This window comes from Temnothorax curvispinosus, unplaced genomic scaffold (genome assembly GCF_003070985.1).
Source record: "Temnothorax curvispinosus isolate PA1 unplaced genomic scaffold, ASM307098v1 QBEX01007779.1, whole genome shotgun sequence".
Taxonomy (NCBI): Eukaryota; Metazoa; Arthropoda; class Insecta; order Hymenoptera; family Formicidae; genus Temnothorax; species Temnothorax curvispinosus.
Genome location: NW_020217559.1, coordinates 45,867 through 67,864, shown reverse-complemented (window position 1 = coordinate 67,864; position 21,998 = coordinate 45,867). Strand labels below are relative to the sequence as shown.

The 21,998-nt window shown below is 37.8% G+C and overlaps 5 protein-coding genes across 8 annotated transcripts in view; 2 read left to right on the top strand and 3 right to left on the bottom strand.

Moving 5' to 3' along the window:
• LOC112457442 overlaps positions 1-2,801 on the top strand; it is a 3,990-nt gene extending 1,189 nt beyond the window's left edge. The window contains exons 3-7 of the mRNA XM_025020496.1: positions 127-291; positions 372-1,497; positions 1,607-1,710; positions 1,780-1,903; positions 2,108-2,801. Coding sequence (XP_024876264.1) covers positions 127-291; positions 372-1,497; positions 1,607-1,710; positions 1,780-1,903; positions 2,108-2,466 — 1,878 coding nt within the window. The 3' untranslated portion in view covers positions 2,467-2,801. The remainder of the gene's footprint in view (positions 1-126; positions 292-371; positions 1,498-1,606; positions 1,711-1,779; positions 1,904-2,107) is intronic.
• Positions 2,802-2,813: 12 nt separating this feature from the next.
• LOC112457443 (poly(U)-specific endoribonuclease homolog) lies at positions 2,814-8,670 on the bottom strand. 2 transcript variants are annotated; one of them, XM_025020497.1, is made up of 6 exons: positions 8,480-8,670; positions 6,197-6,322; positions 5,225-5,404; positions 4,026-4,851; positions 3,466-3,895; positions 2,814-3,389 (listed from the first exon to the last, which is right to left on the bottom strand). In XM_025020497.1, the coding sequence occupies exons 1-6, from the start codon at positions 8,529-8,531 to the stop codon at positions 3,150-3,152; spliced, it is 1,854 nt and encodes a 617-aa protein (XP_024876265.1). In that variant the 5' UTR covers positions 8,532-8,670; the 3' UTR covers positions 2,814-3,149. The 2 variants fall into 2 exon arrangements, with proteins under 2 accessions (XP_024876265.1, XP_024876266.1); XM_025020498.1 differs by having other exon boundaries at positions 6,197-6,319.
• A 575-nt stretch (positions 8,671-9,245) lies between these two features.
• On the bottom strand, positions 9,246-13,684 carry LOC112457441 (poly(U)-specific endoribonuclease homolog). 3 transcript variants are annotated; one of them, XM_025020494.1, is made up of 9 exons: positions 13,411-13,684; positions 12,721-13,023; positions 12,538-12,615; positions 12,404-12,457; positions 12,085-12,203; positions 11,865-11,994; positions 10,464-11,679; positions 9,963-10,377; positions 9,575-9,808 (listed from the first exon to the last, which is right to left on the bottom strand). In XM_025020494.1, the coding sequence occupies exons 1-9, from the start codon at positions 13,460-13,462 to the stop codon at positions 9,575-9,577; spliced, it is 2,601 nt and encodes an 866-aa protein (XP_024876262.1). In that variant the 5' UTR covers positions 13,463-13,684. The 3 variants fall into 3 exon arrangements, with proteins under 3 accessions (XP_024876261.1, XP_024876263.1, XP_024876262.1); XM_025020493.1 differs by having other exon boundaries at positions 9,246-9,808; positions 11,865-12,203; positions 13,411-13,683; XM_025020495.1 differs by lacking the exon at positions 13,411-13,684 and having other exon boundaries at positions 9,246-9,808; positions 11,865-12,203; positions 12,717-12,871.
• A 475-nt stretch (positions 13,685-14,159) lies between these two features.
• LOC112457444 (glyoxalase domain-containing protein 4) lies at positions 14,160-16,461 on the bottom strand. The gene is made up of 6 exons (XM_025020500.1): positions 16,165-16,461; positions 16,039-16,088; positions 15,167-15,432; positions 14,832-14,987; positions 14,547-14,722; positions 14,160-14,474 (listed from the first exon to the last, which is right to left on the bottom strand). Exons 1-6 carry the CDS (start codon positions 16,252-16,254, stop codon positions 14,352-14,354), a joined length of 861 nt encoding a protein of 286 aa, XP_024876268.1. The 5' UTR covers positions 16,255-16,461; the 3' UTR covers positions 14,160-14,351.
• A 243-nt stretch (positions 16,462-16,704) lies between these two features.
• Positions 16,705-21,831, top strand: LOC112457440 (protein pigeon). The gene is made up of 10 exons (XM_025020492.1): positions 16,705-16,868; positions 17,098-17,234; positions 17,305-17,608; positions 17,790-18,046; positions 18,255-19,423; positions 19,717-20,046; positions 20,216-20,430; positions 20,550-20,759; positions 20,832-20,903; positions 20,997-21,831. The coding sequence occupies exons 1-10, from the start codon at positions 16,811-16,813 to the stop codon at positions 21,065-21,067; spliced, it is 2,823 nt and encodes a 940-aa protein (XP_024876260.1). The 5' UTR covers positions 16,705-16,810; the 3' UTR covers positions 21,068-21,831.
• Positions 21,832-21,998: the final 167 nt, after the last annotated feature.

The following is a 21,998-nucleotide window of genomic DNA, read 5'->3' as shown; positions in this document are numbered from 1 at the left end:
TAAATAATATAATTAATTAAATTAAATTATATTAAATTTAATTTTAAATTTATTCAAGATCTTGAAAAATGGATGTTATTTGAGACCTTTTTAAGACAGTTGTCTTTCGTATTATTTTTCTTAAAGGCGTTCGAGGTGGGATTTGCGCCCAATTTAAAGCAAATAGAGCAGAGACCTTCGTGCGGCACGACGGTGTCCATCTACGGCTTCCACGAAATACCGCCGCTTAAAAAGTGGGATATATCTACCATTTGTTCTCTTATCGCGGCTATAGCTGTTACAAAGTTAGAAGTACGATTTAATTTATCGTAGCGATCATATCAGTCGGGATAATTTGTCTCATAATGTTCTCTTTATATTGATGCAATCAGGTGTCCTTTTCGATTAGAGACGACGACCGGAAGAAGGTTGTTCTGAGAATTGCAAAGCCGCACAGCTCGGTCGAAGTCCTGAGAACACTGTTTGGGAAAGATCTGCCATTGAATCGCGTATGGTCGGTACAATGCAGTCCCGAATTCATCGCGAATTATCACGGCTACGTGGGATTGTCTGATAAAAACGCGATGCAATGGATATTTCTAAATCACAGACCGATCTGTTGCCCACTTATCCTGAGGTTGATTAAAATCGCCTTCAAAGAAAGGCTCAACTTGTTCTCCGACCAGGAATCCAATGCGCGCGATCCATACGATAAAAATATGTTTATCCTGTTCTTTCTTACATTCTCGCAGAAAGAATTCACGTTTGTTACCGAAAATGGGGAAAGATACATCATGTTTTACGATATGCAGAAGATATTAAATACCATTAAGAACTGCGCCTTCAAATGTCTCGCAGAAGAAGCTGCGGTTTCTGCAGTTACTCCTTATTTATGTAAAACGCAGCTGTTGAAACAGATATATTTGAAGTCAAAAAGATCGGTTTTCAGTTGCAATATCAACGGACGTAAAAATGTTTCGTCTTTGGTGATAAGAAACAAAGTCGTTATGACTGGCTTTAAAAGAAAAAAAATTTCACCAACAATTATAACCGATTCTTTCAACAAACAGCATAGAGATGATAATGTTGAAAGTAGGAGAAATAATGTATTAAATAGCATTCATTGCCGAATTGCTTCTATAACGAATTTGTGTGAAGTTGTAGAAAAGGTGCATAATGACGTTGACAAAGTGCAAGGAAGTTCCATGAATTTAACAGATAATTGTACTAAATCTGATAAAACTTACAATTATTACAATGACAGTAACAATAATTGTATAAACATGATTTCTCCTCTTTCCGAATGGTCGAACTGGACTTATTACACGAATAACAAGAAACGCGATTCTGCGAGAAATATGAATAATACATTTTCCGAAAATGATATACGTTCCCGACAGTTTATCGAATCTAACAATCAGTTTGATTTTTTGCCACGAAAGTTGTATGGTCTTCAACGTTATAATGTTAAATTGACAAACGTAAAATGCTTTAACAGTCCTAATGATACGATTCCGTGTAAGTAATTTTCAGACGGAGTAATAAATTAGCGCGCTACATGTATATAATTAATTTATTATTATATAAGTAATTATATAAATAAATATTTATTTATTTACTTATCTAGTTACAGAAAACTGGCAACATGAACAAACAGCTGTACATCCTTGCAAGTTAAAGCAAAAATTATGCGAATTTAAATTGTCGCGAGCGTCATTAGAGTGCATAAAAGTACGTGTGTAAATTTTCAAAGCAATAAATTATCTGAGAGCTATCTTGATGAATATATTTTTCCTGTAGATCATTAATCAAGTTAATAACGAATTTATCGCCGCGTGGATGGAGTACGATAAAATGAAGATTCTATTAATGGTCGATCAACATGCCGTCCATGAAAGAATACGTTACGAAAATTTACTTCTTAGTAAATAATTATAATATTTTCTTAGAAGATAAGAAATAATGTTTCTTTTTAGCTGAATAGTTTATTCAAAAATTATATAAATGATACCTATATTAAATTAAATTAATTTTTTAATTAATTGAGTATGGAAATATATGTGAGATACGTACTAATTGTAGATCTTCTTCTAAGTATTTAGTTATAATTATTATTTTTATTATTTAGAATACAACGTGCAGAACGAGAGCGAGTTGCTCTCTGTTAACTTGCGTGATCCTCTACCCATGGAATTTCCTACAGAAATGTGCAATTTACTTCAACGCAATAAAATGTTGTTGAGGAAATACGGCATAAGTTTGGGATCGTCAAAGGAAAACACACTATTGATACGCACAATACCGCAATGTTTAGTTACGAATACTGATCCCTGCAACAGTGAGAAAATATTGTCAAGAATCCGTAGTTTATTAAACGAAGTGCTAAAGACTCGCAGTATAACAAGTCAAGCAAACGCATTACCGTTAACTATTCATAATGCTATAGCATCAGAGGCTTGCCATGGTATTTGTCAGATAGCTTTATAAAAAATATATATATTGTTATGTATGATTACATATGTGTACAAATAATATAATAATAATTATTATATTATATCAATTATATATCAAAGACGATTGCTGTATTTCGAAACGTTGCAGATTTTCCTGCAACAAACCTACTTTTTCTTTTATTACATATTTGGAACTTTTTTCAGGTGCCATTAAATTCGGCGACAAGCTAACTTTGGAGCAGTGTACGAGTCTTGTAAAATTATTGAAGCACACGAAATTTCCCAATCGATGTGCACACGGACGACCGACCATAATACCTGTGATGGAATTTTCGGAATTAGGAAAAAGGAGCGCCAGGATACCTCAGGTATGCATCGTAGTTGTGTCCCTTTCGTTTTTATTACAATAAAGATAAGTTTATACGTGATTCGTGAGAAAGAGAGAGATACATGGAGATCATGCATGGGTATATCTTCCTCGCTAACAAGTTTGTACATATTCGATACACAGATGGATAAAAGAATGAAATTTGTCTTAAAATATCATGCTGGATAAATATAGGTATATTAAACTAAAAGCAATATGTATATAAGCATAAAAATTTCGTTCTAAAAATTATTTTGATTTAAGATTTGTCCGAACGTTCTTCTTAGGTCTACTTAAATCACGCAACTTATGAAGTATCTCAAAAGGGCTTTTTAGCTCTATTCCAGATTTCACCCCGCGATAAAACCGGCGATCAAAATATCTTTGCCGAAGTAGTTGAATCTGGTAGAAACCAGATTGACGTCCTTTCCGCCCAATGAAATCGGACAAACGTCGTTCGGACGCAGGTAGAAGCACACTGTGTAAAGAGCCATCTCCAATTCGGGTGAGAGACCGACGAGAAGGGTCGTGACCGAATGTTTCGTGTCAGGTACATTGAACGCTGAGCGTACCTTGATAGCTTCTCCCTTCTGCAAGGATAAGAAAATCCGTATAATAAATACACATAAGCTAAATTTTCAAATACGTGAGCGTGGCTTTGCTTACGTCCGCTAATTTGACATCGTTTATGTATCCGCGATAGTCGAGATTCTTCTGCGACTCCTGTTTGGCGAAGTAAATCCAATTCTGCGGACCGATCATGTAGGAGTCGAGCTTCTCCGCGACGAACACCGCCTCGAAGCCGGAACTGGACGGCTCTCCCTCCACTCGCTGGAACTGCGAGAACCAGATACGTTTCAGGGTGTCCTTGAACTCGTACTCGTCGTTCGGAATGAATGCCTCGTCGGCCAGGTACTTCATCGTCGCTTTAAACACGTCGGTCTCCAAGAACCTGTCGAGCAGCTCCGCTTCCTCCTTTCGCTCATCGGGCGTGACGGTCTCCTTCGTCTTAACGTCTATCTCGTAATTGTCGTGCAACGCCAACAGGCTTTTAATCGTCGGGATTTCATACGCTTCCGGTTTGACGTCCAGTAGGCTGAAATTATAACAGAATGAGGTCATTGAAACTCTCGATGCGCGGAATTATTCCATCCAATTATTTCATTCAAGGTGAAGATAGCACGAGCCAGTCGAACTGACGGTTCTAACTAACGATAAGTACTTACGGTAGAGAAGCGTCATCCCCGGTGCCGTCTTCCTTCGTCTGTCCCTGCAGGTTCACGGTGACGTACTTGTACGCGTTGTTCTTATCCGCCTCGAAGAGTCTCTCCGACAACTTCTTCACCTCCTCGTTAGAAATCGGATACTTCGGCGGGCTCGGTTTGCCGTCTTCCTGAGGGCTGGGTGCGTTGGCATTGCTGGGCGCTTCAGCTTTCTTCTCCGCTTCCGGTGGCGGCTGAACCGCTGACGTTGCCGAGCTGGGTGCGTTCAAATTAGCGGACGCAGCCGCGTTATTATTCGCCGGAGCCGCGGGCGCTTCCCCGTTAGCTGGACTCGACCCATTGTTGTAATAATTATTATATGTGATCTCGGTGCGGCTACCGCCCGCGGCGCCGGCGCCGCCGCTGCCGTATCCCGGACTGTGCCCGTAGATGCCACCCGGTAGCAATCTGTTGACGGCCGCGCTCACGCCTGCGCTCACGCTGGAGTAGATCAGCGCTTCCTTGGCCAGCTGGCCGATGCCAGGTCGGCTCGGTTGCAGGACGGTGAGCGCCGGCGCCTGTTGAATGGCAGGTTGAACGTAGGACGGTTGCTGCCCACCGTAACCGCCGGGATGCCCACCGTAACCGCCGGATTGCCCGCCGTAACCGCCGGGATGCCCGCCGTAACCGCCGGGGGAATGCCCGCCGTAGGACGGATTGTAAGCCTGACCGTAGGGCGAGTGGCCACCGTAGCCGGGAGAAGGATTGTTGTAGGACGGGTAGCCCTGGCTAGGCTGGTTGTACCCGCCGGCGCCGTAGGGGTTGTTAACTGGCTGCCTAGGATATCCGCCTAAGAACCGTCATCAGAAAAATTGGGATTATAAACTCCTTGAAAATTACAGTCCTCATGAAGTTACATAAAAAAATTTAGATTTTTAGATTTTAAATTGAGATTTGAAAGAAGATACAAAGAGAGAGCGAGATTAGATGATCAATTAAGATTTTACAAGAAGACACACAATAAATATTGCAACTTTAACTTGAAAAAAAAATATATATATATATTTCACAACTGGATATAATTTTAGCAACTTTGATCTCCTGTGTCGCAAATGCTGGTCATAGAGGTATCTCACTCTTGAGTGCATCGAGATCCAAACTCGCTGATGTTACGCTGGGTTTTGTTCTCCGCTTTAAAATACGAAAGAATTAATTTAATATACCCGATGGACTGTATGGCGGCGGCGGATTCCCTGACGGATATCCTGATTGTACATTCGTCGCGCTAGTCTTGGAAACGTGGTCGGATACCGGAGCCGACGGCTTGACATTGCTGGTCCCGGAGGGTGCTTTATTGTTGCTGCCCGGTGGCACGTTCCATCCTATTTTACCTGGGTTTGAGCCTTGCGAACGTAACGGGATTCGTGTTGTTATTAGAGACGAGCGAAACATATATGTGAAGCCGTAGAAGGCTATTGTCTGATGCGAAGCGGTGACTCATCGAATTTGTAAGAAATCTAACGCGCAGATACATATCAATATTTGCAAACCACTGCGCAATTCCGTGTAGGATAATTATGAAAGGGAGCTCTTAATTCGATGATCTTTCACGATTGGCTCTTTACAATGTAACTAGTGATGTGGATTTTCTTTTCTTTACTGCCAACGATATAGATTGTTCAACATGATGCAATATTGAAAGAACCGACGAGAACTTCATAAATATTTAAAAAAAAATTTATTAATTATAATATATAGGGATATATGTAGGTATAATAGTAAAATGTATAAAGATAATAGTAATAGAATAATACTAGAATAGAAATTAATAATGTATTGTAAATAAATAATAGAATATATAGAATAGCGAAATAATGTGTGCATTTTTATACCCATATTTTCCATTGTTAATAAACTGCGCGCCAATTCTTTGTCGGACTTAAAACACAGTTTATTGTTGGAACATTAAAATCCCTCCATCTAATTAAATCGAATTGATTAAATTAGGGGAAAAGAGATTTTTAGTCTGACAAAAAATCGGCGCGCAGTTTACTAAGTTGGAAAATATATGTATAAAAATATACACAGAAAGTAGTATTAGGCTACCAAGATCCGAGCTTTGACCGCATATGGGAATAGAAATATGTAGTGATAAAACATGTGTAAACGTTTACGTTAACAACGTAATTACGTACCAGACTGTGGGGGCCGTTGAGTTGTTCTATGTTGAGAACCTCCATTTGACCGCCGAGAGGAAGAGGAAGAACCCCATCCTGACCTTCGAGAGGTTCCTGCGCTGGTTCTACGACCGTCTGTGTCTGCTGTAAGCACGATATTACATCTGCAATTTATCACGTGCAATAACTTTTCAGCATTTAGCTGGACGTCTTTTAAAATTGTAAATTTGCATATGTCTCAGTTAATACAACTGATAATAATAATGATTAATCTTACTGTACATAATTATACTGTACATAATTAAGAGCGTTGATTTATTGATTTCTGTTCTTAAGTATTACAGATAAAATTAAATCGAGATGGCATTTGTGTCACATCGCAAAGAGAAGCTTTTGCGAGTATTGAAGAGAGTTGTAACTTATTGTTAGAGTTAGTGTAACTTCGGAGACAAAGCATAACTATAAAGATATAGTTTAAATACAAAATCTATGCACAAATGTGCAAAAGAATTCTTATTCCTGATAAAAATACAGAATATTCCGAATTTTTTTATTTACTGTAAAAATAATCTGTACGAATAATCTGAATTTGTCTTAAAGGTATAGGATTATGTCAGGATGAATCGAGATATCCTGTCACAAAATACATTGTGATTGAGTGACTATCAATCTAATCTATGCAACCTATATTGATCTCTTTTATTTCTCGCGATTCGACACCGGTGCAAATTGTTCGCAGGTCAATTGTTCTTCAACAGATTATTATATAATGTAGCAGCAATTGTGCGTGTCCATTCATTGATTCAATATCATATATTACGCTGAACATGTTCGTGTCCTCCCAGATAGCACGCATGTCTAAAAGATGTCTAACAGATGTCGTAAAGATGTCTTTTAGACACGTGTGTCTAAAAGATGTCTTTACGACGTCTTTTAGACATATACGTGCTGTCCGGGCTATATTATACAATAGATACAGGGATAATCTAAAAATCAAGTCCTATATATTTTAAATTTTTCTTCATAATGAAAAACGCAATTTTTATTAAATTATGCACGAGATTTTTTATATTGATAAAATTCTATAATATAATTTTTAATAAACCTTGCAATCTTTTTGAAAGAGCTGTGATCGTTCTCACAAACTTTTTTGAATTATTTGTGCAACGTAAAACTTGTACGCATTTGAAACGCATTTGAAGAACACATTTTGAAACAGTTTCGATTTACGTGACTTTCGATGAGAATCTAATTTAGTATCATGGACGCAGTAATACAATTATGGTAAACGCCGTCAAGTGAATAATGCCATATGAGGAGCTTACATTGATGGTATGACGTATGGAGTAACATGAAAGAGCAATTTGCTCCGCTGATTTCACTTATTACGCAGTCTATATTTATTAGTCGATTCATCAAAGTTCTACGTAAATCTTACGTGATTTTAATACATTTCCTCCATTTTTCTTTTACTGTGTAATTAAATAGCTGATTGCGTCCATTTTATTTTTATGCGTGATCTAACTAAAAGATGCTTCGAAAGACCTTTAAATATAGCATAAATAGATTAAAAATAATAAATTTTACGCGTGTAAAGATCCGACATATGTTCAGTTTACGTCATTGCACCGCATTTATTAATAAATTAAACATGTTCCTGTACTTTTTTTAAATTTTTTTATGGATACAATAACCGGTTTTTAAAATCACAATATCTGTATTAAGCACAGCAAGATTTTCTGACTAATCTGAAAACTGTTCCGTAATTGCTAGTAATTCCCACAAAATTAGCTCAGCTAATTCGTGACTTATAGTTATAGAAGCGAATGCGTTTCCACGAACTGTGCTTCCGTATCAACACGTAACACATATAACTTGATTCAGGAAAGTTCGCTTAAACAGAATTTTAATTTAAAGTTTAGTCACAGATTAATATCGAATTTTCTGTAAAATTTGAACTAAATTTTTTTACCAAAAATTGATTCTTGATTAATTAAAGTATTATTTTATTGTTAAAGCACTTCGCACAAATTTTGAGAACATTCTAAAATCCGCTTAAACAGAATTTGAAGCATTAAGATAATTAACGTCGAATATTTTGTAAAATTCAACAAAGTTATTTTAATAAAAACCGATTTCTAATTAAGCGAAGCATTTTATTATTAATGAACTTCGTGCAAATTTAAGAGTCGTCAAAAGTCGTGTAAATTTGATCATTCTCCTGCACAATTCTCACCCACTAATCGAATAACGCCTTATAATCTACAATAATATTTGCTTAGGAATAACGTATGCGATTACCAAAAATAAATAAAATCACAATCACGGTGACCAGGCACGCCCTGATTCTCATATTCGTTGTTGCTCGCTTCGCTTCTATCGAATTGTCGTCGTGATCTGTTGAAAACTCGAAGAAATCTCTAACACGCACTGTTTGCTCACGCAGTCGACGTGCTACTACTACCGTTCGACCTTATACTGAACGGCCTAGACGTCGCGTCGGTGACCATCGTCCGTAACATTGAATGATTCATGCTCTGTAGGCTTTCTCTTACCGCTGATTCTCCGCACCCACAGAGCTGCAATTGGTTGAGTTATTCAATTAACCAGTTCTGAGTTCGAAATTAATTTAACAATATTTCGATATTTTTTCACCCAATCTCTTTGACAATTGTTAAAACCTCATAAAAGCTAAAGTTTTAGGTAAAAAATATTCGCGAATGTTATGCTATGTTCTCTTCAGATTTCTCACACTTTCTCTACGGATTTACGTCTACGATTTCTTTAGTCAATTTCAAGCTGATCTCTCCTTAGTAAAAACTTATGACTAGACATCTTTTTTCATTTTTTTCAAGATTTACTTATTAAATTTTATTGTAATATAAAATTTAAATAATTTACCTTTAAAATTAAATATGTTAAATTTAATATACTTGAAAAAAATAATACATTGTACGAAAATAATTATATATTTTACTCACTAATATTATATTATACAAATTTCAGGAAAAATTGAACTTTGCATCCTTGAAAAGGACTACATCGCTAAAATAAAAAGAAGTTGAAATGAAATGGTTATTCTTTAATATAAAATTACAATTGTCGTTCTTAAGTGCTGTAATAACAGATATAACTTAATTGTAAAAATTAACATATTATTTTTTGTTATACAAGAGAAGTACTATAAGACCGTATAAATTTTCCAAATAAATTACAATACATTTTTTTCATTATTGTAACAAAATTTGTCGTCTTATAAGAATAAAAATCGAAAGAAGTTAATTCATATATTTTATCATTCTTACATTAACATTTAATACTTTCTATTAAAATTATACTCACATTATGTATTCGGTAACTTATATTATTGCATCCGAGAATTTATTCAATACAGAATTAGAAAATAGGAAGCGCAAGATCTATGAGATCTTTCCCGTAATATCTAAACGAATGTGTGAAAATATTAAACTTGCTTCCACCAAGAGAAACGGGACATAGATCATTCGGCCTGGCGTAAAAGCATATCGTGTACAGGGACATCTCAAGCTCGGGAAGTGTGCCCACGAATATCGTTGCGTTCGGTCTAATAACACCATCCATTTGGAAGTTCAATTTTACCAACGAGGCTCTCTGCGAAAAGCAAATGAAGTAAGTTATTAACTAATCTTAAAAACATACAATATATTATACTATTCTTATATCGTACGTGACATTAAGAACATACAGTATATCTCAGTACACACATATACATATTGCATCTATATCGTATAATATGACTACTCACATCGCCAAGCTTCATGGTATCAATATACCCCATGTAATCAATGCGGTTTTTCGATTCTTGATAATTAAAGTAGATCCAGTCCTGCACTCCAAGAAGCTCCGTACCATATCTTTCGGATGTGAACACTCGCTCGAACCCTGAGGTGGCACCGTCGAATGTGTTAAACCACATATGCCGCAAAGTGTCCTTCCTCTCGAAATCATCGGGATCGATGAAACCTCGATCCGACAACCATCGCATAGCTCTGGACATCACGTTCGTGTTCAGGAGCACATCTAATAGAAGGTCCTCTTTCTTTCGCTTTTCCGGCGTAGGAATCTCCTTCACGGTGGAATTGTGTTCGTAATTGTCGTAGAGCTGTCGAATACCTAAGATCGTTGGGTAATCGTACACCTCTTCTTGCACGTAAATCAATCTAGAAACGAAAAGTGTGTACAAATAAAACAAATGTGTAAAAACGAGATACATTGAATAATCATTTTGGCTGATTTAAATGCTTACGGTCCTTTAGCTGCATCGGTTACGTTCACAGATTTACTCTGAAGATGTAACGTCAAATACTTGGATATATTAACTTCTTGTTTCATGAATAACTCTTCGGTCAACGTCGATAAATCATTGTCTGATATTTTATACAGTGGAGAAGAAATAGTTGTTTCTTGATTAGACGTTCCTTGATTAGACGTTCCTTGATTATTTACTGCATTGCCAGCCGGAAATCCAGGATTAGAAGGCACAACTGGAGGAGCTCCCTCATTATTGGCTGTACTCCTTGCGTTTACAGAAGAACCGCCAACTGGATATGTTGTGCTACCGTTGTTGACTATTGTAGGGATTGATACACCCGGAGTAATAACCGGATTGTTCACCGGACCTGGATTGGCGGGATATGCAACGGGAACATTTTCCTGAGGTGCATTCGGCGAAGCCGGAGAAACATTACCCGTAGGAGCAGTGTTGTAATAATTATTGTAAGTTATATGTGATTCGCCAGGACTGCTGCTACTACTTGTCGCCGGACTGCTGTAATCATGCGCGTAATGAGGATACGGGTTTATCAGCCTATTCACCCCGGCGTTGACTGTGGAGAACACGAGTGCCTCCTTCACCATTTGACCGAGGCCTCTGCCGCTGTCTTGTTTACCGGGAACCATTATGACCGTTTGTCCAGGTATATACGGTTGTGCTGCTGGCTGCGCCAGGACGTGTTGTTGAGGATAATAGCTGTGTCCAGCTGCGCCGTATGTTCCGCCAACAGGGTGCGTGGAATAAGGATTTCCGAATGTACCAGGTACGGGTGGTGGAATGTGCGCTGGGTAACTGGAAGGATGTCCAATCTGACCAGGAACGGGGTTGTAACTAGGATTGTACGTGGAATGAGGTTGATTCGAATGACCGAAGGGATGGCCTGGATAAGGGGGAGGATGTGGATTAGAACCAGAAATAGGGTAAGGAGGACGTGGATAAGGTGCGGAAGGAACGGGCATCGAAGTTGGAGGGCGCAGATGATCTTTGAAGCCAATGTTAGTAGAAATGGGTCCTGGTGGGTATTTACCTGGTGGGTAAGATTGACTCGGATTGAAATGTGGATTGCTCCATGAAGGATTGTTAGGTGCAGTTCCTTGATTGAAATGTGGATTGCTCCATGAAGGATTGTTAGGTGCAGTTCCTTGTGACGGGTTGTAAGGCGCGCTTGGTTGGCCGAAGGAAGTCGGAGCTGCAAGAAAATTGTATATAATTTTTAATTATGTTTTAAATTTATATTTGCTACAAAACATTTATTCCTTTAACTTGATTAATTTTTTGTTAAAATCAATAATTATAATTGACGATTATTATTTCTTAAATCTCAAGAACTTAAAAGCATAAATTATCTTGTTGAATATATTAAAAAGTATTTACCATGACTTTGCGAAGGCACCACAGTGGCTTTCGGCACATGATTAGCAGATGATGCTGATGGACTGTACGGGTTGTATGGTGCTGATGGATTGTATGGTGCAGATGGATTGTACGGTGCTGATGGATTGTACGGTGCTGATGGATTATATGGTGCCGATGGATTACGCGGTGCTGATGGATTGTACGGTGCTGACGGATTACGCGGTGCTGATGGATTGTACGGTGCTGACGGATTACGCGGTGCTGATGGATTATATGGTGCCGATGGACTGTATGGTGCAGAATTTTGTTTACTCTCGGTTGTAACACCTGATGTTCCACGATTCCCTGGATAAGTTCCTAATAGAAAAATGGTGAACAGAAAGGAATATATCATTTTTTTATACTATAGTTAACTATAAAAAACATAAACAAATGGAAGTAGACGCAAAATAAAAAAAAATATTAAAAATAATATCCAAACTAACATTTAAAAATAATTCTTTCTATCTCATAATGTATTCTAATTGTAAATAATAAGATAATCATACTAATAATACCTGTATTGCCAAATGATACTGATGGCCGGCCGGATTGTGCGGAATTAGTTTGAGCTTTATACAAACAAAAATATTTAAATTTAATGAGAAATAAATGCTTCGCGCAATTGCTGTTTGCTGTTTATTGCACTTACAGGGTCGCGTAGCACCTCCTCCTTCAGCTTGTAAAAAAGTCGTGGATGCATCTTTATTTTGCTGATGCGAAGTTTGACCTACAAGAAAAGTAACATATAATTATTATGAATATAATGCTGTAAAAGATCAAAATAATATCCTCTCTTTCATTATTATATATTATAATCGTATCGTATACTGACTCGATGAAGTTCTAGTTGGGTTTGATCCTGTTGCACGTCCGCCTGATGAACTTCCATATCCAGTAGAACTTGAGCCTGTCACGTGGCCACCTGATGTACTTCCATATCCAGTTGAGCCTGGCGTGTATTTACTTGATGAACTTCCATAACCGTTATTTTTTGAGCTCGTTGTGTGGCTGCCCGATGAACTTCCATGCCCATATGATCCAGATCTAGACGAAGAAGAATATGAACCACCGCGTGATGACGAACCTCGTGATGACGAGCCTCGCGAGGATCCGGATCTTCCTGCTTTTACATCGTCTGAAAATAAGATGGATTTATATCTAATAAATCTACGCAATATTTTTTTCACCGATATATTAAAAATTAATTTAAGATAAACACGCGTGGGTGAAAAAAAGTTATTAGAAAATAAAGATTACTTAATAGTTATTTGTGTAACAAGTGCTGTAAGTTGGAAATTGTAAGTTGGAAACTCGCCTCCGGCTCGTGCGTCCACTCCGCACGTCCAATTTTCAACTTAACACACGTGTTACACACCCTATTTTATATTACAAGTGCGTGGAAAATGGCCCATTGCGCGCGTGTCACGCGCGGAATGGGCCACTTTCCACGCACATATGATATAAAATAATATACAAAATTATCACCTCGATGTAATAACGCTATTTGTAAAAGTTTATTTACCTGTTATAAGAAGTGTTAGGAAAAAGAGAAGTAGCAAAATTCGGATGTTCATCTCTGTTATATGAAAACGACGATAGTGTAAGGATGTCCGAATAATTCGAAGAGATGACTCTTGGGTAATATGTATATTTAATGAACTTTCGTATAAAGTCTTTCGGAACGAATGTAACTAACTGCTGGCGAAGCTCTGACTCGACTCTCCTCAAGACTAGACAAGACTTGAACTTGCACGGACCTGTACGACGACCGTTGAAGCACGCCTCGTGCTCCAAGATCCCTCGGCGCCTATTGCCCCCTCCACATACACTGATTTGAGGAAACTGGTGTGCTTGATGTGCGTATGTTAAATGTTTTTCTTACGTTTATCAGCATCTCTTCTCAGTAAATTGCGTCTTTCTCAGTAACATAGGCACATTGAAAGATAACGTTATTGACCTGTTGACCACTCACTAATACAATTAAATGCTTTCAATATAATTATGGTTGATAAACGCTATCACAAAACGAGAATTGCCGTTTCATGTCTAAGCGTCAGCATCTGTTATTTCTATGAAAATGATACAAAAAAATCAGGTTTTCTAATCATACAAGACTTCCAATCGAATTGAAAACTTTAACGTTAAACTGTTGTGTAATAAAATTTAATTAAATTTGACGATAAATATACATATAAGTATCTACACAATATTTAATCTTATGCAATTTGATATAAGAAATAAAGTTTGTTTTTACGAAACAATGAGAACATTTTTTATTTGTATATTTACATATTTTTACTTTGATGTCTTCAACATTGCTTAAGTATTAATCTTTTTTTACAATTAGCATTCCACCACCATGAATGTCTACACTTAATATTATTAAATTGCAAATAATACTTCAATAACAGATCAAAAGACACGGTAGTGTCTCGCGAAGCGAGACCGCACCGTGGTAAATTTTCACGCCAATTTATCTGCTGCTTCCTTTTTAATATATTTATCTAAAATTGCTTCACTTGGATAATCTGGAACGGAGAGTTGTCTAAATCCTTCATCGTCCACGAAACAGATCTCGTGCCCATCCTAGAAAACAGGCAATACAATTTATAAATTCCGACTGTACGATGTCTCGTTTTAGGTACCGCAAGTACTTACTGGATCAGCAAGAATGATAACTCTTACAGAAGCTTTTCCCGGTGTATCCAAAGTTATCAGATCAGTCAAAATTTTATTTCCACTTTCTTTAATAGCTTTTTGGATTGTGGGTTGCTCCGAATACGGTATTGAGAAAGCGATACGTCCATATGCTTTTGCGTGATTAACTTCAGTGCCTGATACACCAAAAATTCATAATAATTTAATAATAAATCATATTAAATACTTAGTCGGTAGTTATAATTTAACAAAAATTTAAAATAAAAAATAGATATTTATACTCACCAATATCTTCAAATTCTAATTTGGCTTGATCTTTGCCATAGCCCATCAGCACGCTTTTGTCTTTCCTGTCGAATATCTTTAATCCCAAAATATCTTTCCAATAGGCAATGGTACGTTCAAGATTGGAGCTAGATAAAGTAACTTTCTCAACTGGATCTGTTCAAAGCAGCCAACATATTTAAAAAATAATAATTTTGCTAAAAATGTGATATAATTTTTATTTTCTTTTTCATATATTTACTATAATTTTACAACTGTATCTGTAAGTTATTGTTAGAATTATTCACAAAGAGATTTATATTATTATATAACTTCATAGTGGTAAAGATATTTACCGCTGTTAGCAGGAGGTTGTTCGTTAATAATGTGATATTTATATCCACCAGGTGCCTGCATCACAAACTTTCCATCTTCTTCGTGCATCGGCCAGCCTTTCGCGCGTGCTCTTTCAATCGCGTCTTTCGAATGTATGGTGACAGCTTTAAAGTCGTTTCCAGTTTCATATTCTTTAATCCCATAGTTATACGTCAACTCAATCACAAAATGTGTGTCTTCCGGGCCATACCCTATCATCGTTTTGCTCCAACGATTCGCGTATGGTCTGTAAAAAAATAAAAGAACCACATATTTACAATATAGCATGGTAGCTTCAAAAATGTTTTACACGAATAAGCAATGCGATGCATTTTATTATGCTGATAAAGAAAAAGACAGATATCCTAAACAAAATTTGTACTGTAACATTGTAGTAGATTATGATTTACAATAATTATAAGTGTGCAGGTATAAACAAAGGTTTGTAAGCAGTCTTGACGTGTGTATCATATATCCTGGAAGAGGAAATTAGAAACAAAGACCTCATAAAAGATATAAAAGATACACACATCAATAAATATATTTATATTTATTGTGTATACACAAAAATGATTTTTACTCGACTCAACTGGCCGCATAGTAATAATCACTGATGACAGTGATGATTATTGCAATTAATAAATGTGGCCAGTTGGTCAAGTAAAAATCATTTTTGCTAATTATTTACTGGCAAAGATATATATAAGTTTCTAATTTGTTCAATAAATATACATTTATTGTCATATTTCGATTTTCTTTTTCTCGTTGTTTCGAGTACGTAAAAAAAATTAAATGACTGTCACGGAAAATTACTATTGCACCACAATGACAAGTCGCGAGGGCGATTACTCACCCGTTACACGCGGCCTCGCATCCGTCCGTGAATTCTTCGTGCCTGAGCACCTGCGACAACAATCAACAAGTTGAATCACGTGGAAGGAAGGGAGAAAAGGTATTAATAAGAATAATATCTCTTTACCTTCATCCCGAGAATCTCACGGTAAAACTTGGCTGTTAATCCGCGATCCGGTATCTTGAATACAAAATGCAACGCACGTCCGGCGACCATTTTTTACTACAATTAAGCACCGTATTTCTTCGATGCAATCGAGAGAATCACGATTGACTAAGCAGACCGGGAAAAAATGCGTTGTAGCCGCTGTAGGTTGTAGGTCCCCGAAGTAGGGAGGAAAGAGGAGGGAGTAAATATGCGTCAGTCAGGGCGTCAGGGCCGGCTCGGAGTCGGATCTCCGATTTCCAACTCAGACTGATCCTTTTTGTCCGCTTCAGATCGGACCGCCACGTGGAAAGAAGTGACGAAGTTATCAGAAGTTAAAATGATTAAATCGAATAATAATGATTAGATTCAATCTGGTGTTGATTCGGCGATCGCTTTCGGAAGGCGAGTGCTCGCACTGCTCGCTTTCTCGCGAATCTCGTTTCGGCTTCGCTCGGCTTCGTTCGGCTTCGTTCGGCGAGCAGCAGACGACAAGGAAGCCTCGGAGCGGACGGACGGGAGCATCGAGGACGAAGAGAGGAGCATTGGAGCATATGTATTTTGCTGAAACGCGGCGGACAATCGAGGGAACGTGAATTATTCGGGAACTCTGCTGCCTCCGATAGATATGATAGAGAACCTCGCAGCGAAATTATGCTTGCTCTTGTCGGAAAACGCCAGCGCAGGTAACTGTCAAGAGACCAGTTAATTTGTCAAATGGAAGATATATGACATTGGAATAGCTCTTATCTGTATAAAAATATCTTGCACATCCGCGTATGTGTGTGCGCAAACAATGGCAGATTATGTAAGATATTTATAGTGCGACAGATAATTTTAAGATCAACATAAATTTCAATATCAAGACCGTTTGTCAGGAGGAGAGATAATTAACTCTACTCTTTGCTTCCTCAGCCGAGCAATGGAAACTACTTGGGCAGGAAAAAGACGGCTCAATACTTATTGGATGGATGGAGGAATCAGAGAGGAACGGTGTATGTACGTTGTGTACCGTAGTCGGCCGTTACGACCAGACTAACAATAAATTACAGGTGAGAACCACGAAGGAAAGAGATCTTTCTCTCGCCACATGGATATCTATAGTGTTGATTGAATTTATAGGTACTGCGCCGCTTCCCGGAGGTGCTGAACATCGTTCAAGCCACGGTCAACCAAAGTCACACTCTAATGGGATACGTGACGAAACAGAAGAATTGCCTAGAGACGTCGAATCCCCCGGAAGATCGCTGTTCGGAGCACGAGTCCCACGGCGAATTCTATAGAGTGTTTATTGTGGAATTAACGACCGACGATACCAAAGTGCACGACCTGGAGATAGAGAGGTCCAAGCAAGTACGGATACAATTTCTGTACAGAGAAAAGGAACTGGGTGTGGATAAGTTTCTAGTACTGATACATCACGAATGTAAGTAGAGCAATGATTGTAAGCAATTCTTGCAAGCGTTTATGGCTCATGTCGCGTTCATATCAACGCAATTCTTTGCTACCGTTCGTGAAAATAAAATTTTAAAATGTATGGTTGAGTATAAATGTATAATTAATTTACAATCATCCGCATATCTCTGCAATTTGTGTGTTATTTTAAGGTATTCTGATATATACCGCTCAACTTGACACGTCTGTAAGCCACTCGAGACCGATAAAGGAATTGAAGTCCGAAACACTTGTAAAAACGTTCATATGGGCCCAATGGGATATGATTAATCAGGTCCTTTACCATATACATCATCGACGAATTCCCACGAGCGTGGTCACCGAGGGTGACGACGAGAATAATTCCAGGTCTTCGAAACCGACCCTCAGCGGTCTTCAATTTCACGACGATTTGCCTCACGAAACAGTGGTGAGTATATTCGTTGATAAGAACGATAGGAATATGTATCATTTATTCTAACTACGAGAATCTGTGTACCTGTAATTGTTACTAACAGTCTGTATAGAGCTGATTAATATGCTGAATAATATTTAGTAGATCTCACGTGCTTGCTAATTAAACTTTGTAGCGAAATGCATGACGTTGTATTAGCGTAAAACTTCTTGTATCTTTTTAGCTGAATATCCCATTAAACTTACCGCTACTGTCGCCGTCCTCTAATTGCGGGACTTACGAAGATGACGTGATACCCCTGCGAGTCCACGATTGTTCCCTTGATCTCATAGTGGTGTCGGACACCAAGGGGATGGTCTGCGTTTGTCACTACTATCTTTACCGGCCTGTACAGCCGCCGCAGCATGTGCTTAATTCCCTGAACGAATCCAACACGGTGCATTTCGCGTACTCGGTGACGCTGCTGCATCACAGCTGCGTGATCCATTGCGTTATACCGGGTATATCGTGGTCGCGCGCCAAGCTGATGAGGCCGACTTTCGCGATCTACGAGGGCCATCATATGATCGTGTTCGTCCCGGGACTGTTCGCGCATCTTCTCGAGATCGGCGTGAACCACGAGCCCTGCTGCCACATATTGTGCGGTCCGCCACCGTCGATTCCATCCCGTGTCTCCTATCTGGTGCCGTTACTCGACTTGGACAATCCTAATAAAGGAACGAGAAGAAATTCCCATCACAATTTAGACGGCAAGAGCGGTAGTTCGGAAGGAAATAATCCGCTCGCAAATTCCAACACGAGTATCCTGACGATAGATTTGCCTACCTTGGACCTCGTGCAGTTGACGATTCCTTCAGACTTTCTTATTGAAATTTTTCGCAAAGAGACCTCGGCGGAAGTCCGCTTGGGGATACTTCATTATTTTCTCTGCCATAAAAACGACATGGAAATAATCGCGGAGTTAATGTCCATCGTCGCGGAAAAGCCGCGCTCGTTAGATATCCCGCGCTTTATGCAGGAAATTCTTATAGGCAACTCTTACGCTTTAGTGCAAAAGAATCTCCTCGCGGATAGTGTCCCCTTACTATCTCTGTTGCCCGTCACGACCATAGGGGATTACATGACGTTCGATATAAAGATGAACGATTTAGATATCACGCTGAGTCACGAGAAACTCTGGAACACATCAGTAATGTTGCTTTCGCCCCAGCAAAGGCTCGTTCCTTATCGTAGTGATTTATGGACTAGATTGTGGGATCACTTGAGTAAAAATGGTAGTGACAAGCTGAGATTCAGACCTAGTCATATTGCGGAGAAACTGTTAGTTTCTTTAGCTTGTTACCAACCAGAAGCATTGTCCAGATGCAGTACTCCAATGTCTCCAAGTGGAGGGTAATAACATTTCTCATCCTAATTTTTGTGTAACTAATTGCATGCACATACTAACGTGAAAGTAATGCAAATTCAAACCGTGCTATTAGTTTTTTAGATAAAGAATCAAAAATATATATTTATCTTTTTCTATTTGTATATAATTTACACATGTCTATTACTTAAACAATGATTTAAAATTGACATTAGATTTTCTTTATTGTGTGTTTCATACAGAAATTCTATTTTTATAATAACCAGATTCATAAATAATTTGACATAATAATTATTCGATAAATGATGACATGTTACAGATTTGTCGCAATGCCACTTGGAGACTTCATGGGAAATCGAAACATCAAGTTGGACTCAGGCTTACCGTTTAACGAAACGGAAAGTTGCACCGCCTCGAAGCAGGAGCACGTTGTCTCTGTTAATTTGCGGGAACTTTCAATGTATCTTCTAAAGAACGGCACGCACACGTCGATATACACGCGAGGTTCTTGTACCCCGTTGCACGTTCATGCCATGGCTACGAGATACGTGGGTGCGCAATTGGAAGCTTCGCGTATACTGTGTCAAATACTTTGCAGAGCAGCCGGTGTTGATCCGAGAATTGAGCAGGAACGTGGCTTCAATCTCATGTAAGACAATCCCCTATTTTGCCGCAATTCTATATATCGCTTGTAAATGAATGTAAATAATTTGTAGAGATCATTTTAAAATATTAATCGTAATTAAAATAAAATTGAGTATTTATTTGTTTCATTGCTGTATCGAATAATAATTCGTATATAATGTTAACTTTTTCAGAGACCAATTGGACGAAGCAAGACGATGGTTATTGTTTATGCTCTTACAGCGATATAGGTACGCCATAGAAAGCATCGCTTTCCCAGCACCACCGGGATTCGCGTCGTTTTTCACTTATCTCGGCTACCGTACTCTCAAATACTCAATGTTTCTGCAATACGTTGAACGCTCGGTGTTTGAGCTTCAAGTTGACGTCACCAAGATTATTTTAGCTGGTACATATCCAACAAAAAATTATTGTATCTTTGCATGCAATTCTTCAAACATAATCTAGGTAGAAGATATACAGACGTTCTAACAAAGACTGACTTTACTTCTTTCATCTTTCATTTAGATATCAGCGATACGAAAGAAAATGTCGTTCAGAAGTTGAAGTTGTTGTCCCTATTGCCAAGGTCTCGCGCAAAGAGACTCTTGAATCAATGGCTGCATCCAGTTAGTTTAATGTTGCGAGCCAGGGAGCACGCTGCTAACATTCTGTGCGGCGAAATATCTCAGAGTCGAACCGGCAGTCGGACTTTACAACACCGTAATCATCATAACAGTGAGTAGAATATACACGAATAATATTTCAATAAATACAATCTGTATGATAACATGCATAAATTGTTTTCAGGTTTGGCGGCGTTTCCTTCGGCAGATCGTTTGTCACCGTTAGACACCTTTTTGGATTTACTTACCGCAAAAGGTGAGGTTTAATTAATTGATTCTCAACACATTCTCGACACAATTGATTATATTATCTTAAGAGTACTTACAAAGTGTAACTTTCATTTTGCAGCTAGTCTTACAGAATTGGATTTTGGGCTATTAATAGAAGCGACAGTAACATCTACCGAGGACTTTCTTTAATGGAAATTAAGTTTAGTGCGTGCAATAATCGAAAGATGTCTTTTAACTACGTAGATTGATTCAATAATTGCTGAATCAATTAGGTGGCAATTTTACATAGGATTTCTATGTATCTGAGATCCTATCTTAAACTTTTATAATTCTTAAATCTTCTATATCTATTAAATTAGTTCTTAATTAAAGGTGGATAACTGCAAGAGATTTAGAATTATAAATAATTTTTATTTCAAGAAGAATCTCCAAAGTAGCAAGTGCCATTGTAGTTACCATTAAGCAATTACAACATTTAGTGTCGATAAGTGAAAGTAATAGGAAATCTAGTTACTTGGCAAGCTTAATGAAGTACTGCATATTGCAGATATTTATGATCGCGTTTTGAAAGTTTTCGCCTTTTACGCGAATAATTTTTTAGTATGGACTGCCAGTTCGAAAATGAGAAATAGCGATTGTAAGCATAAATAGTGATTATTATCACTTATCAAAAAGCATCCGTGCTATCGTTGATCTGTGCTTCTTATATTTTTATCAGTAATTACGTTCCTGCGCGAGTGTAACAAGCGTGGGAGAGAGGAACTTAGATACTCGAGTAAATTGTAATATTAAGTCAATATTTTGTTGATGCACATCTTTTATATGTGGTTTAATATTGTCGATTTAGTATCTCTAAGACATGTGATATAGCGAATTATACATATTTGCGACTAGCACCCGCACGATATATGTCTATTATTGGTGTATATGTGTATTATACATTAATATGTTATTTTATTACATACATTGTTAAATTTAACATTTTAGGATTAACTGTTTAATACAATAAAATATTTACATTATGTATCGATGGACAAGATGGTAAAATGTGAATTTTAAAGATTAATGCTGAACATAGAATTTATTAATAAATAAAAGCCAAATTACAGTAAAAAAATGT

Coding starts and splice junctions, on each gene's coding strand:
- LOC112457443 (XM_025020497.1), bottom strand. CDS start 8,531: ATGAGAATCAGGGCGTGCCTGGTCACCGTGATTGTGATTTTATTTATT. Junction 5,405..6,196: donor TCAACGGCCCCCACAGTCTG/GTACGTAATTAC, acceptor TACGTTCGCAAG/GCTCAAACCCAGGTAAAATA. Junction 4,852..5,224: donor GCCGCCATACAGTCCATCGG/GTATATTAAATT, acceptor GACGGTTCTTAG/GCGGATATCCTAGGCAGCCA.
- LOC112457444 (XM_025020500.1), bottom strand. CDS start 16,254: ATGGTCGCCGGACGTGCGTTGCATTTTGTATTCAAGATACCGGATCGC. Junction 15,433..16,038: donor TGCGAGGCCGCGTGTAACGG/GTGAGTAATCGC, acceptor ATTTTTTTACAG/ACCATACGCGAATCGTTGGA. Junction 14,475..14,546: donor TTATCATTCTTGCTGATCCA/GTAAGTACTTGC, acceptor CCTGTTTTCTAG/GATGGGCACGAGATCTGTTT.
- LOC112457441 (XM_025020493.1), bottom strand. CDS start 13,462: ATGAACATCCGAATTTTGCTACTTCTCTTTTTCCTAACACTTCTTATA. Junction 13,024..13,410: donor CCTAACACTTCTTATAACAG/GTAAATAAACTT, acceptor TCTTATTTTCAG/ACGATGTAAAAGCAGGAAGA. Junction 12,458..12,537: donor AGGAGGTGCTACGCGACCCT/GTAAGTGCAATA, acceptor GTTTGTATAAAG/CTCAAACTAATTCCGCACAA.
- LOC112457440 (XM_025020492.1), top strand. CDS start 16,811: ATGATAGAGAACCTCGCAGCGAAATTATGCTTGCTCTTGTCGGAAAAC. Junction 16,869..17,097: donor GTCGGAAAACGCCAGCGCAG/GTAACTGTCAAG, acceptor TTGCTTCCTCAG/CCGAGCAATGGAAACTACTT. Junction 20,904..20,996: donor GGATTTACTTACCGCAAAAG/GTGAGGTTTAAT, acceptor TTCATTTTGCAG/CTAGTCTTACAGAATTGGAT.